This window comes from Chiloscyllium plagiosum, chromosome 19, assembly GCF_004010195.1.
Source record: "Chiloscyllium plagiosum isolate BGI_BamShark_2017 chromosome 19, ASM401019v2, whole genome shotgun sequence".
In the NCBI taxonomy this organism is placed as follows: domain Eukaryota; kingdom Metazoa; phylum Chordata; class Chondrichthyes; order Orectolobiformes; family Hemiscylliidae; genus Chiloscyllium; species Chiloscyllium plagiosum.
In genome coordinates, this window is record NC_057728.1 from 19,443,186 (window position 1) to 19,459,417 (window position 16,232).

General features: G+C 37.2%; 1 protein-coding gene across 9 annotated transcripts in view; it reads left to right on the top strand.

Moving 5' to 3' along the window:
* fgd4a (FYVE, RhoGEF and PH domain containing 4a) overlaps positions 1–11,063 on the top strand; it is a 253,803-nt gene extending 242,740 nt beyond the window's left edge. For all 9 annotated transcript variants that reach the window (XM_043709240.1, XM_043709244.1, XM_043709249.1 and 6 more), the window contains 3 exons: positions 2,431–2,580; positions 3,314–3,457; positions 7,262–11,063. In XM_043709240.1, the coding sequence (XP_043565175.1) occupies positions 2,431–2,580; positions 3,314–3,457; positions 7,262–7,537 (570 nt within the window). In that variant the 3' untranslated portion in view covers positions 7,538–11,063. The remainder of the gene's footprint in view (positions 1–2,430; positions 2,581–3,313; positions 3,458–7,261) is intronic.
* Positions 11,064–16,232: the final 5,169 nt, after the last annotated feature.

Genomic DNA, 16,232 nt, shown 5'->3' on the forward strand with positions numbered 1-16,232 from the left:
CTTACAGTACATGTTTGTTCACTGTTCTAACTACTGGTACCAGTTCTAAGTTGGAAAATGTACTACTTTTATATGGAAAATGCAATTCTTTATCATTCTAACATCCTTCACCAACATTTGAGCTGGTCCGATTTTTGTTTGCTTCTGGAAATATTTTATTTTGCTCAACATTGTAAAGATCACTTGCATAGTTTCACCACATGGCTAAAAGCTTAAGAATTGGAGAGGTTATCTGACCTTCAAGCTTGTTCTGCTAGTTAGCATGACGAAGGCCAAACCCGGTATGTAAATTCCGCTTTCCAGCCCTGCCACATTATTTTTTAATTCCCTTTATTTTCCAAAAATATATCAATGATTCAGCAACCACAGCCATCTGAGGAAAGAATTCTAAAGCTTAACAATAGTCTTAAATTTTTTTTCATCTCCTTCTCAAATAACTGATTCTTTATTCTGTGATTATGAACCTAGATCCGAGTTCGGTAGTTTAGTGAACCATCCTCTTGAGCCTCCTCAGAATTAATGTCACAAAATTTGATTTCATAGTATCTCTGGAATTTCAGACAACAGAAGCTGAAAGTCTTGCATGTCAGACATAGCCCGCATGGTGTCCCATTCTGGGAAGGACACTGGTGCTGGGGTGCAGTGTATGCATCTGAAGGTTTGCAACTTTCAGATCATGATATCAAACAACCGTAAGTGCAGGTCAGCTTTACACTATTTGCTTGTTGCTCATGAAAGAATGTTAGTAAACCTGCAAGAGGGAGAAGGATTCACCAGTCTCATTACTTAAAAGGTCCAGACATCCAACTTGGACAAAAATTGATACTAACAATTGCAAGGTTTCTGGAAGTACTCTCCAACACTTTTTGGAAGTGTTGTGCTAAGTTATAGGATACTGCAGTATGTTCACAGATAGGACATAAGGTTTGGTGGCATGTTCTCTCAAAGACTGCAATGGATATAAAAGCTACATTTCTAGATAGATAACATGATGAGAGAACAGCGCAGAAGCTGCCAAAAGGAGAACTCTGTACAGTACTCTTTTGTAGTGTTTGAGCCAGACTCCTCCCATGCTTCTTGACAATGACATGATGTTTTCTGGCAGGTCAACTAGTGTACTCTGTATCTCTGTGCATGGCTGTCATTACTGACCCAATCCTAGCCCAGTGAAGAACTTTTCTGAGTCCTTTTGTAACAGAATTCATTTGCATCTTTTTTCTCATATTCTTAGCAATAACTGAACATAAAGGCTATGTTGCAGTTAGTATTTGTAGAATTAAATATCTGGATGTTTAATATAATTTCAGAGTGTCAGGGTATGTTGATTCATGCTGCAGTCGGTATGAAGTGCTTTGAAGATGAATTCATTAAACTCGAATATCTTTGTCAGACCATTAAACTTTTCTATAGTACTGTTAGCTTCTTTGACAGGATTCCTTCATTTGACTCCCTGACTACATATTTCCATTCCCTTCAGAGAGCCTGCTGGTCTCCTGCAAAAACAGGTCATCCATTTATCCATGTCTCTCTCTCTCGCTCTCACTGTTCTGTTTTATGTAGCTGTGAATGCTGCTGACTGCCTGTATTGTCACTTGCTGCAACAGCCTTTGACTGAATTCAGTTGCCCTTTACAAGGTGCGAAGTGATGGTCTGCTTGAATCAGGGAGGATCAGGGCACACTAACTTGGGTACCTAAAATCCTTGACCCAACTTGAACCATTTGAATGCTACAAAAAAAATGGGCAGCATTAAATTTGCATGCTCCCTGTATTAATGACAATGGGTGCAGGAAGGCCACACCCAAAAATAGATAATCACAAATTGTTAGCCTTAGATCTTATAATGAAATGTTCCCTCAATTTCCTAAACACACTAGAACATAGGCCCATTTGACAGAACGTCACCTCATAGAATGTCAGCCCTCTCACCCTGGAAACTTAGAAATCAATCAATTTAATGTACACAACCCCTTACTTCATGAACTATGATGGTGGTTAGAAACAAGTGGAAGAGAAGGATCTAATGAAACTTTGCTGTATGAGGTGGCCGCTCAACACACCGCAGCAATGACCTCATAATATCAATAGGGGCTGCACAGATTATCAATCAATTTGTGGCCAGTTAAATAGCAGGCCAAATGAGAAACAACATTGCAAATATAAAATAAAATAACTATTGTTTTCTTAAAATTATACATTCTTGATATTAGGATAGTTGACAAAATAACATCTCACATGGCTTAGCATCAATTTTTTTGTGTTTTTGTGAAATGCTTTGCAATATTTAACTAAAATAAAGGGGCTATATAAATACAACCTGCTGCTTGTATTGTCAGTTACCTTCAAGATACTTGTTGAACAGAAGGTGACACAAATGATTGCATTTTCAGCTGTGAAGTAAATTTCAATTGCACCGTCCTCTTTTTAATAGGTTGTATGTTGGAAGTGCTCTGATTATAAAGCAAACCTAGCATATGATGGGAACAAGCCCAGCAAAGTATGTAAAGACTGTTATATCATAATAACAGGACAAACTGACAGTGAGGAGAAGGATGATAAAAAAAAGAAAGGAATTCTCGAGGTAGGAGTTCTTGTTTTTCCTAAGTGTGATAATGTGTGTATACAACCAGGTTTCTGTTGTTTATATATTTTTTAAAGAAAAGTTCAGCTCCATGAGGCCAGTTCCATTCTGCCTTTAAATGAAATGAATCAAATTTGTAGATATTACATCTTGTTATTCTGTTCATTTCAAAGCAGGCATTGTCCAAGATTTTCTTCATGTCACTCATAGGATAGGGGCATTGCTGGCAAGTTGGCAATTATTTCTGTCTTTAATTGCCCTTGAAGATGTGGTAAGGTGCCTTCTTAAATACAGTGAGTGGCTTGCTAAATGGGGCAGTTGAGAATCAACGAAATTGCTATGGGTCTTGAGTCGCAGGATAAATTAGGTGAAAATGGCAGATTTAAAGAGCATTAATGAACCAGGTTCCTTTTTACAGCAATCTGGTAATTTTGTGGTCACTGTTATTGACAGCTTCCCGTTTTAGATTTATTTAATTAATTGTAAATACGTTCACCAATCAATAGTGTAAGATTTGAACTTTGTATTTACAATTTGTTCATTAAGGCACTGGGAGACTGAACTAATCACCTAACCACTTTTGTTACTATAGAGGGGTATTAAGTTTATAATAAGCTGAGTCATCAGTGCTATTGTAGCCATTCATTAATGATAAGTAATTTCTTTTTCTTAGCTGTAGTGAATTAAAGTTGTTCTTACTTTTTAATTTTTGTCCCTCATTCATCTGTTTCAGATTGAGGCTGCTGAGGTCTCAGAAAATTGCATCATCTGTGACTTTCTTCACTATCTAGAGAAACCTACTAAACCTTGGCAGAAAGTGTGGTGTGTGGTGCCCAAGAATGAGGGATTGGTTCTTTATATGTATGGAGCTCCCCAGGTATTAATAAAATTGAACCTTAAAAAAATCATGTTAATAACTGTATAAAGTTGGATTCCTGCTATGATGAGTGCAGATTACTTCTCAGCAGAGAGAAGTACCTGCTAATGATCTGATGCTTACTACAAGGGAATAAGATTAGACTTGTTCATGATATGATGTCTTTCAGCCACAGGTTTAGAAATGTCTCTTATGTAGTTACTCCCTTGTAGAATTGTGTACCTTTTCATCCAGACAAGCAGGTGTTTACAGCTGAGGTTGAGTTATCCTGGAGATTTAAATCCACTTAATGCTGATGTGTACCATAATATTCTGCAGATCCACAACAATGAGGTACCCACAGCATGATTTCTGGGGAACAATCAGATTTTGTTTTCTTAAAAAGAAGGGGAATATCCCTTGCCGTTCCAGTCTGATAGATATTTCACAGGAAATTAAAGTAGTAAGATGGGAAAGCAGAATTAAAAATGACTAAGTTAAAAAGGGAGAGAGATTAAATAGGAAGTAAGTAAGAATAAGCAGACACTTCTTAAATTGCAGTTGCAACTCAATGTTGTGTTTCTCCTTGGGGAATAAAATGTAGTGAGTTTCCACAACTATCAAATGCCTCAAATCACTTTATAGCCAGCGAAGTTATTCTGAAGTGTAGTTATTCTTATAATGTAAGAAATGTGACAGGCAATCTGCATTCAGCAAATTCCCAGAACAGCTGTGTGAAAATGACTAGATGATCTGTTTTTCGTGAAATCAATTTAAATACTGGCCAGGGCATGAGGATGACTGCCTTGCTCTTCTTCAGAAGTGCAATGGAATCTTTTATGTCCGTCTGAGAGGACAGATTGGTCCTTGGTTTAATAACTTGTACAAAGGAGAACGCCTCCAACTGTGCAGTCTACTTTTAGTGCTGCACTTCTGACTCAAAGGCATATGTGCTGACAACTGTCTGACACTTGGAATAAGAAATAAATGAATATTTTGTACAGGGTTTCTTGTGAAACCAATACACAGCAATGGATTTGATGTCCTGCAAAGGTAATAAAAGCAATTTAGGTTTGGAGGGAGTGGAATGGCAGGCAAGATGATGAGTTGGGATAGGAAGTGGTGGTTATGAGGAATAAGTTAGGAGTGCCATCAGTTAATTGGGATTGTTGGTTCAGTCTCCCAGCGTGGGGTCAGAGGAGCAATCAGATTTTCCAGATTCCATGTTCAGGTGCATTCTATAGGAACTCTAGCAGTGCTGACTTACGCAAAGCAAACCACTGTTGGTAATAGGGATCTTGAGCAGATATTTTCCCTTTAATTTCCAGAGACAAATGCTTCACCCATGGGTAAAGGATTTTTCTTGTTCATGTTGATCGGCATACTTGCAGCTGACTGTGTACATGTCAGTCATTTTGTAAAGTAGGTACAATGTGACCCAAATTCTGTGTTTCTAAATTTAAGGCCATTGCCAAAAGAACATATGGAATCATTGGGGAAATACACTTTCTTAGGGCATGAATTTTGAAGCAGAAACTGTTATTGGAACTATAGGTAGAGTTTTAAAGGGAAGATAATGCTTAAAGAATACTGGGAAAGATCAGAATGTGACTAAGAGGATAGTCATTCAGAAACCTCCCAAAGATCACTGTTTACACTGTAAATTTTTATGGAAATGCTATACAAACAGAACAACACAGCCAGAAATATCAAACATGCAAATAAAGGCAGAAAAAAAAGCAATTGCCTATTTATTTTCTAATCCAAAATAGTATTTTGAAATGTGAAAATTCTAGGTGGTTGAAACAGCTGGAAATTGAAACTGAAATTAATGAAAAACTGTACATTGAACATAATAGTAAATGGGCCAAATTGTATTTTCACATTCTGAAGGTAATACATTGTGTAATTATGAAGGAGGTTATGCTTCAATTACAAAGAGCACGAACAAGATAACATCTTGAGTACATTGCATAGTAATGGTCACCTTAAGGAAGGTTGTAAATACATTGGAGGCAATTCAGAGGAAGTTTACTAGATTGATATCTGAGCTGAAAATGTGTTGCTGGAAAAGCACAGCAGGTCAGGCAGCATCCAAGGAACAGGAGAATCGACGTTTCGAGCGTAAGCCCTTCTTCAAGAATAGGAAAGTGTGTCCAGCAGGCCACGATAAAAGGTAGGGAGTAGGGACTTGGGGAAGGGGCGTTGGAGATGCGATAGGTGGAAGGAGGTCAAGGTGAGGGTGATAGGCCGGAGTGGGGTGGGGGCGGAGAGGTCAGGAAGAAGATTGCAGGTTAGGAAGGCGGTGCTGAGTTTGAGGGATTTGACTGAGACAAGGTGGGGGGAGGGGAAATGAGGAAACTGGAGAAATCTGAGTTCATCCCCAGATTGATAGCTGGCTTGGCTTGTAGCTGCTTAATTTGAAAAGAGTAAATGATGACTTGATTTGAAACATAAATGAACCAGAGGGGTCTTGACAGGATGGATGTGGACAGAATGTTTCCTGTTTTGGGAGGGTCTAGAACTCATGGACATTGTTTAAAAATTAGGGATCATCTATTTAAAATTGACAAGATTATTTTTCTGAGGGTCATGAATCTTTGTAACTCGCTTCCTGAAAAGGGAGTGGAAGCAGGGTCCTTGAGTGTTTAAGGCAGAGATGAATGGATAGCTTCATGTTAAGTAAGAGAGTGAAATGTCATCCAAGGAAGACAGGGATCTGGATGAAAGGTTAGAATCAGATGAGCTTGGTCTTATTGAATGGCAGAGCAGGCTCAACAGGCTGAATGTCCTTTTGCCGATTCGTATGTTCATATCACACTGTTGTGATCAAAATTCCATTGAGGCTTTTTTTGTAATGGGCTTTCAATGCAAGTTTCAGTTGAGAAGGTGATGAATTAATACAGAATAGAAATTCTTAGAATTACTTGACTTCCAACAGATAACCAACCAGGTGTAAGCACTGTGCTGGTGTACAAAACAGTTTGGGACAGTGAGACATTGGCTGGTGCATTCTGATGAACACAAGTGAGAAATATTGCTTTTTTTCCTGTGTTGCCATTACTTGACTGAAATTTCATTTTTGCTTGTTACTATCATAGTTTTTCTTCAGGAAGGGCTTATGCCCGAAACGTCGATTCTCCTGCTCCTTGGATGCTGCCTGACCTGCTGCGCTTTTCCAGCAACACATTTTTCAGCTCTGATCTCCAGCATCTGCAGTCCTCACTTTTTCCTATCATAGTTTTTGTAAAGCAAATAGCTTCTGGCTTATTTGGACATTTCATGATGTTATCTAACCAGACAGTAACAAGCAAGTAAACGAACAGTTGTAAGTCAACAGATGACATGAAGGGCAAAGATGGAGGATTGCTGTAAAAGTTGGTATCAAAATTCAGTCCAGTGAATACTACTAGTTTATTGTATTCAAACTTGGAAGGGGTTGCTGTGAATGTTATGCACAGAGAGATTGTAAACACACTCTTCAGTTGATCCTTGTATTCCTACTGCCCCATTGCTGCCTCAAAACAGGTCAGAAGCAGGACTAAAGTCATGTTTGGAACAGAATTACTGACCTACCACTGCGTTCCCATTCAACCTGATTCTTAGGCAGATCTCCATGTTGGTTACCAGGCACATACTGGATGAGGCCATTAAGTTCCAAAATCTGAGAGGATACAATGTGATTCCTGGCAATTCTAAACAATTTTTCCAAAATGTAACTATTCAAGTCACTGGAACTTGATGGTTTTTGAATTATTGAGTAGTCAAATATTGTTTTTAGAATTGCGTTTCATGATATTACTTACACCTTTACACTTTCTCTAGGATGTGAAGGCACTGGCCACTATTCCTCTTCTTGGCTACACAATAGAAGACAATCCAAAGGGTGTTGACATGTCTCATGTGTTTAGACTTAAACAGTCGAGATTCATCCATACTTTTGCTGCAGACTCTAATGATCAGAAACAACAGTGGCTGAGAATCATCAACATGGCTGCAAAGGGAGAAATACCAACTGACAATGATGATGTTGGTAGTGACGACTCCTCTACTTGGCGACTGAGCAGCCAGTCTGAGGTAGACCAAGCTACTAACAGCTGACATGGAGGGTCATACTCAGTGACAATTCCTGAAGCATGAGCGATCCTTTATGTGCAACAAAAAGTCAAATTATTCCTTCAAATGAAATAATATATATTCACTGTATCTGTTGATGTCTTCATCCTGAACTAATTCTGCAGCAGTCACAAACTGTTTGTTCAGTCACACTTGAAGCTTTTCATCGATCTCCCTCAAACATCCATGAATCCCTAAGGACTATCCAGTATCAACTTTCTAACACAAAATACCAGGGTAATTAAGTCAGATTTAAATTGAGGCAGTCTCATTATGAATTTCTTCTCTGTTTAATTACTGTCAATACAAAATTTGATATTTATGAAATCTGAAGTTCTGATTGATATCCCAGATACCTGTGTCTCCCAATTTTGTTTTAAATGTGCTTTCAACAAAAAAAAAACTCATCTAAGCTATTTTAGAGAATATTGATCTCTGTGCTTAGGCATTATTTCTCAGTCTTCTAAAAGATATTGACCTTTGTGTTATAACATTGCAGAGATTTAACATAATTTATTTTTAAAGCTGAGTATCCCTTCATTGCCTTCATCAATGTAGCAGTTAAGCAAATTCAAAGAATTTGTGGATATTTATGTGCATCTGGTGGTAAAAGTTTAACTAGTTTTGAAATGTAAAATGATTGAAGGTGGTGGACAGGAATCGCAATAACTGCTGCACTACAGAATGGCAAGTACTATCATTACACAGTGTAAAGAGAAGGTTAATATTTGATTCCTGAGAGATTATTTAAGGAAAGTGAACCCCTGTCCCAGATGCATGAACTGTTAATTGAGAATTGAGTATAGCGCAGGTGCCATTTTGTTGTTGTTGATTCAGTTTCTCAGCACTATTGGTAGTGTCCGAGGAGTAGGACAATTACTCAGCTTCTTGTTGTGAATAGCACATGGAGACATGAGGGTCACTTCATGTAAGATGGGAGGAAATTTTAACCAAGGCAATCATTCATCTCATATAGGGAGCAAAAAGATATATCTATACAAATGTCAATTTCAATTTCTCTAAAGAATAGAGACAAAGATGGTAACACACTAATACAGAGGGTAAAATGATGGCAAACAATATAACCCATATTGTCTCTAACACCTTTCTGATGTAAATATGTATAAATTCTCAACCTTTTTACAGTGAAGTTATGAAATTGAGTGACAGTTTTAAGTATTTTATAATAGACCATAACACAAGACTCTCACTGACCTATAATGAAAGATGATGTCGGAAAGAAACAGGATTTCTAGTTATGGAATTTCAATATGGGTTTATGACAATATTTGTCATATCCTGCAACATGCATTATTTTCAGACTTCATTTATAAAAGCTGATATTACAAGCATGCATCAAATCACTGGCAAATTTGCCTAGACCACTGATCACTCCATTTAAATAGTAAAATGTTAAGAGCATGTGGCAAGAATTGCAAGTATCTGAAATTACATTGCATGAAATGACAAAACAGTGGGTCTGTCATCAGGTAGTAAGTTAGTACCTGCTCCCTGTGCCAAGTTCTGAATTGTAAAAGGATCAGAAGGGATACTTCAACTTTAATTCCAGTGCTGCATTTGTATTTTTGTGTGTAGAGCTGGATTTGTTTTAGGGAGTTGTTTTTTCTGGAGATGCAACTAAATTGAATTCAATGACCAAACTAGATATTACTTCTGAAATGACACCATTTTATGTTAATGTCTAATAGAAGGGATATGATGTGTATTCTTGAAAGGTCATAATGCAAGTTGCAACATCACAGAAGTAAAAACTTCCTCCGTTGGATGACTAACAAAGTCCAAATCTGTATAAGTTTCTGGAATTTTCCTGATTCCTAAGTCATTTAGTGAAGCAAATAAAATAGTTTGCAAGTACTTTTCCTTGTAACTGGTGCCCCTTAAAATGAATATTTCAGTCTCTATAACACTACCTTTTTAAACAGAAAGCACTGAGGAATTTGTCATGGTCTTTGTTTCCCAAAACTATCATGACATCTTCTGCCAATGCCTATCTGCTGTTCTAAAGAATTTCTAACATTGTAAGATGTTCCAGCATTCCCCAACATGCTCCGCACTATTTGGAGCCTTCTGACTATATTTTTGCACCACAATTCGCAACCATCAGGGTTGCTCCCTGAGCAAAAATGTTATTTGAGACCATTACTATGGATCATCAAAATATCACCTGTCAGCCACATTTCAGGTTAGAGGTAGATGAACTATGTAGTGATGTTTATACACTCCATTAAGAACAGAAATACAGCTAGCTTTAACTTTATTTCATACAGCAAAAAGAGCATTTTAAAACAAATTTTCCACTGATCACTTGCAATAATCACCATCCTCATTTTCATCCAGTAAAATTAAGAAATGCACATATGTAGTTTTCCCTTTTGTTCCACATTATCTATGCTATTGGTAAGTGCTATGAATTTTGATATCCATTTGCTCCATACTGCAGACAATGCCTCTAAATGGCTGCAACTGTAATTGCAGGACTTGTTTTTGTTTCAAATGTTGTTCTGCAGTATTTGTTACCTGGTCACTACCCTGCTTAAGCTATATTAGCAATTGAACGTTTTAGTATACATTGACTGCATCTTGATACTACACTTTTAATTTATAGCTAAATTGAAATGATTTGTAGGGTCTTGTTAATATTGTCAATCAACTGGCAGAAGAAAATTATGTATATACATTTTGGTTTTAAATTTCCAATCAGCACAGTATTAAAACTGAATTAATACATGCACACTATATTATAAAATTGTTTAAAATGTGTTATTCCTAATAGTATTGTATGCCACCTTGCATGATTCCTGATACAGACAGGTAAACGGAACCCACAGATCACTATCCGCGGTAATCCATCAGCTCTCATTAAGTGATAGTTTGGTTATTTGTTCAGTTTCTTCCTCATCTCTGAGAAGAAATGCCTCAGACTTGCCCAATGATGATCAAACTTGCCTAAAGAAGAGTTTGAAAAACAACTTGCCAAGTGTTTGAACTGGCTACCTCGATCTTGGGAGTCAAGTGCCTTCAAAACTTGGATCATTGTGCCAGCGAAGAGTTTTAGGCCAACTCCAATAATATATAGTTGTGAATACATGGTGTACTGTTAAAAGTTTATATGACATGTCAGGTACAAATTTAACATTTCAATATTAAAATTTATATATGCTAAATCTGACAATGGTAGGAAATTGACTGTTTTGGCTACCTAACAAAATGAAACACGTTCATTTGGTTTTAACCACAAAGTCAAAGATAAATTGGAAGTTGTTAATTTTCTCAATGCCACTGAGCTTTGCTTTAAATGTTGAGGTTTTACATTTTCAAAGCACTTGTTGAATATATGGACTTGTAAATGTCTATGCTTGCAAAATTTCTCACAACCTACCTCTGATACCATGTACAACTGCAACAGAACTTTGTCTCATTCTGTAAACCTGGAGTTTGAGTGTAGAAACTTTGCAAAAAGTCTTAGCAGAATTGAGAAATTCATTTTGGGTTCTTGAGAACAATTTGGTGCTCAGATGTCCCATCATTTGTCAAAAGTTGTGTACAGTACATATAAATGAAACCAACTAAGCTATGTTCTCTGAATTCTGCAATTATTTTCCCAAAATGTTTTTGATTCAATCATTCACTCAGAGAGCTTTTCTTAAGTTACTCATTTAGTACTGTTAATGAAATGCAGTGAAATCAAATGTATATGAAGGTGGCTGTATAATTAAAGTGATTGGCTGTGCCAAAATATTGAAAGCTGTTTTATAGTACCATTGCTATTTCTAACATTTACTCTTCATATTTTTCCATTGAGAACAATGCAGTGATTATACACAGCCCTTTTCAAACATTTTCAGAATGTGGTCATTCCTATTGATTGTTTTTATATTAAAAGGTAGACTGCATAAAACCAGTTCATTACAAAGAAATACTTGAGCACTGGATGTCACAAATATATTCTAGTAAATAAGTGTAGCCTCTAGGAATGCGCTCAATCAGTTCCCAGTGCCACTGATGAAATGATCAGATAATATTTTTAAATGATGTTTATAGAGGGATAAATATTGATGAGGATACTGGGGATCACTCCCCAGTTCTTCTTTGAAATAGGCCCATGGGATCTTTTGCACCAGCAAATGGGCCTCTATTTAAAGTCTCATCTGTAAGATAGACTTCTGCCACTGCAGTCACTTACCAAGCTACTAATCCAGATCATGTTAACTAGTCTGAGGTATTATTTTCAGATCAACTTTCTTACCCATTGGAAATAGTAAAGCTGATTTATGTCTGGAGCAGTAGCTATTTGATTTAATTAGTTTTAATCCATTTGTCTAGATTTCAAATGTATTCATCTTTCTCTAGAAAATGTTTTGTAGAAAAGATTAGATTAGATTCCCTACAATATGGAATCAGGCCCTTAGGCCCAACAAGTCCACACCGACCCTCCGCAGAGTAACTCACCCAGACCCACTCCCTATATTTTTCCCTGGACTAATGCACCTAACACTATGGGCAACTTAGCACAGCCAATTCACCTGACCTGCAAATCTTGAGGTTGTGGGAGAAAACCCACGCAGACATGGGGAGAATCTGCAAACACCACTCAGACAGTCACCTGTGGTAGGAATCGAACTCTGGTCCCTGGCGTTGTGAGGCAGCAGTGCTAGTCACCATGCCACCCCTAAAACCTGAGAACTCAAGAGTTTGGCTGTAAATTAATGACAATGAAGAGATTGTGGGCTTTTTGGCCTGAACAGCAGTTGGTTTTAACATTTCATTATTGCTCCAAGAAGGACATAGAAAATTAAAATAGGAACTCCAATACTGAATGCACCACAGTGGTAGCAGAGTTCTAAGCAATCCAGCACATAAGTACAACCCTCCAGAAGCTGGAATTTTTTACATTAAAATTATGCATTGAATATATTCTTAGATATTTAATAACTGATTTTTAAAAAGAAATTAACTAATATATTTGTATTTTCAATACACCACCAGAATAATACTTTCCTAAAGTTTATCAATTACAACTGAGACAGGAGGAACGTACTGTCTTCTTCTAGTCCCATTATTCCATGGGCCACAACATAAATTAGAATAAACTTTGCCCCAGTCTAAACATGACCAATTGTATTTTTTCTATATTAAAAAGAAAATATCCATCAATATCCAAAATGCGTGCAATGAAAATACAGAATTAGTTAACATACAGTTTATGAAATGAAAGTATACCTTTCTGTCCACAGATGCTGAAGACCTGTTGCGTTTCTTCAGCAATAATTTCTGGTTTTATTTAAAACTCTGATCCCCATTAACATCCATCCCCTCCTGCCCCACCATCTCACACACCAAGTTAAAAATTATAAATGGGTATTAATGGATATGGGGAATGAATAAATGGGTATTAATAGAGAGGCAGTTCAGTGGATCATGTGTCATTCAAAATGCTGCTTCTCTGTATTTTTCTGAATGCTTCCACTGGCTTGCAAGAAGTTTAGGGTAGGCAATTAATTTATAAATGGTCTCTGACTTATGAATTAAAAGTTGTAGATTACAACAACTGCTGGAGTAATTTTTTCTTCAGGCTTAAAGTCACTTTTACTGCAGAGAATGGAGAGTTGCTGAACTGGAGGTGGTCTGAAGGCTTCTCCTTATCTTTTTCACAGTACCAAACTGTTCAGCTTTCTGAGAGCAAATCTCACAGTTGCTAGTTGCAAAAAGTGTTTGTCATTGATATCTGGTCATTAGTCCATAGACTAATCAATTACCTGGACCAAACAAATCTTCACGTCTCCAGCTTGTCTACAAACTACTACCATTGCAACACAAGAGCCATATAAACAAGGGCTAGCAGGACTTAGATTTTTTCTAATCAAACTTGTCAGAGATGTTACTACACATCTTCAGAGCAGGTGGAACTTGCCTAGGTTTCCTGGTGTAGAGGCAGAAACACTACCTCTGTGTTACAAAAACAGTTCCCGACAGTGATATTTTTTCTCTTGTTTTATATCCATAGGTGCTGTTACACCCAACTAAACATTTTCCCCTCATCACCAAATCACCCATGTTTTCCAGTTGATTAACTTATGTACAAAAGCAGTTAAGCACAATTCAAACAAAAGGTGAGGGAGACAGATAGTGGTATTTTTTAAAAAAATACCTGACAGTGTTATTACTGCAACATATCAATATGTGACAACTTTTTGTTCTGATAATCTGGGCTGTTAATTAAACAAATTACTTTTCCAATCCTTTAGATTAGTCTACGTAGACCATTGAACTGTGCTTTCAATAGTTCACCTTATAAGATAAGTAACCTGGTTGAATTGTCCTGAATTTGGCATACTTAGCCCATTGTTGGATGGTTGTGATGCATTAAGGTGTTTATGGACTACTTTGCAGGATACTATGAACCATTCTTAGAACATTGAACCACAGTTTAACATGAAGGATTTGTCATTTTGTCCTAAAAAAAAACTTCCTTTGATTAGTTTCATAAGACCACTTATCCCAAAACCACAAACTAATGTGAAGGAATAAAATCAGCTGACTCATTACGTGAATCTCATGTGGCAAACAAAAGAAGTTTCATTCCTTTGTCCCAATCACATGTTTGCACATGATAGTGGGCCCTGATTATTATTCTGAGGGTTTGACGGTACCTTTCTAAAGTTCCTTGTGTCATTTTAACTATGTCATGTCCAGACTACTCATAACTTCTTAAAAGTTTTAGAAATTAAATTGAAACCTTGATCCAACTGGTCCATCATTTGCAATCCATATTGAGTGAAGAAATGAGTTGACTTCTCTACTACCATCTTAAAATGGATTACACTACAAATGGTCAGACCCAAAAAAAGTACTGAAGACCAGAGGGATTTTGGATTTCATATCCACATATTTCTGAATGAAGCAGGCCAAGTGAATAAGGTGGTTAAAAGGGCACATTAGATACTTACCATTATCAGCATTAGAGCAAGGAGGTTAGGCCAGAGCTGTATAAAATGCTGGTTATATCACAGCAGAACTTGTGTGGTGCTCTGGTATCTGCATTATCTGAAACATATAATTGCACTAGAAAGTGTAGAGGAGATTTGTCAGGATGCTTCCTGCACTATGAGGGAAGATTGGCTAGGCTGGGGTTGTTTTCCTTGAGAAGCAAAGGTTGAGAGAGGATTTAATGGAATTGTATATGATTATATGGGGCATACATAGGGTGGATATGACGGCACTTCTTCCATTAGTGGAGGCGTTAATATCCAGGCACCATAGATTTACAGTAAGAGGCAGAAAGCTAAGAGGCAATTGGAGGAGAATTGTTTTGCCTCAGAGTGGTGGAAGTCCGGAACTCACTGTTTGGAAGGGTGGTTGAGTCAGGAACTCTCATTAACATTTAAGCAATGTTTACATATTCTCTTGCATTGTCGCAGTTTCTGAGCCTATGGACCAAAAGCTTGGAAATGGGATTTAGTGTGGTCAGATCTTTATTGATTAACATGATCACAATGGAATGAATGGCCTCCTCTGTACTCTAAACATCTCTGTGCAGTAACTGTTCTCAAGTATATGGCATCTGGGAATTAATTAGCCAAATCCATAACAGTAAATATATACTGCTGTCCCATTTTCAGTTTTGATAAGGGTCCCACACAATTTACTACAGCCTACTTTATGGTTCCTCAAAAGCTGGTACAGAAAATAATAGATCAAGTGTGATTGCATCTTGCAGTTTCCCCCAATGTGACACAAAAGCAGTTTATAGTACTGCAACATGCACTTGTGAACACTAGCCAGTGAAAAATGTTGACTTATACACATTCAGATCAAACATATTTTTACGCGTCCTGCTACAGGAAATTCATGGGCTGAATATATCCTGACCATATTGGTGTGGTACACTGCCCATCTGAAAAACCAACATCAACTCTTTCTCCACAGGTCTGTGCAGGTATCTCCACTTCCTTATCAGAGTCTTTTTTTTTAACATAGTAGCATTCTAGAACTCCCTTAACTTTAACTTCATTTTGAATTGATTGGGTTATTTTATTGCACTCTGGATTGAGTTGCTCAGTTTTGATCAGAGAGGAATTATTGAAAACCTCCTTCAGATTACCTCTAAAGAAGGTTTTAGCTAACAAAATATAAGTCTGTGATGCCAATTTGACATCTGATGCACATTGTTTAGCCATTGCTCAGATCACGACACAAGGTAATTACTCTGTCTCCTCAACTTACTTTATCAATGACTACTGGGAAAACGATAACATTCACTTCCTGCCAAATCATTCCCAGAAGTAGGTCAACACTATCCACAAGTAAACTATGGACAACCTCTATAGTTACTGCTTCAGACATTAGGTCACACTTTAGGTGAAGCCAATACCATTGTTATATACTCTCTACTAATGGTGTTTACTAAAAAAAATTGATATTCATGTCACTCTCAGGTGGATATTCCCAGCTCAGTAGAAGAGTTTCAATCGTTCTTGTATTTCTAAGTATAATTATAGATTTACTTGCCTCATTTTAGGATGAGGAGATAGTTTTCCTTTTAACAAGAGCTCCCAGTAACTCGAAGGCATTTCTTGCACTCAGTAATGCTTATACGTAGTCTCAATTGCAGAAAGAACTACAATGCATATATTGGACTCACATCAGAGCTTCTTTCCCT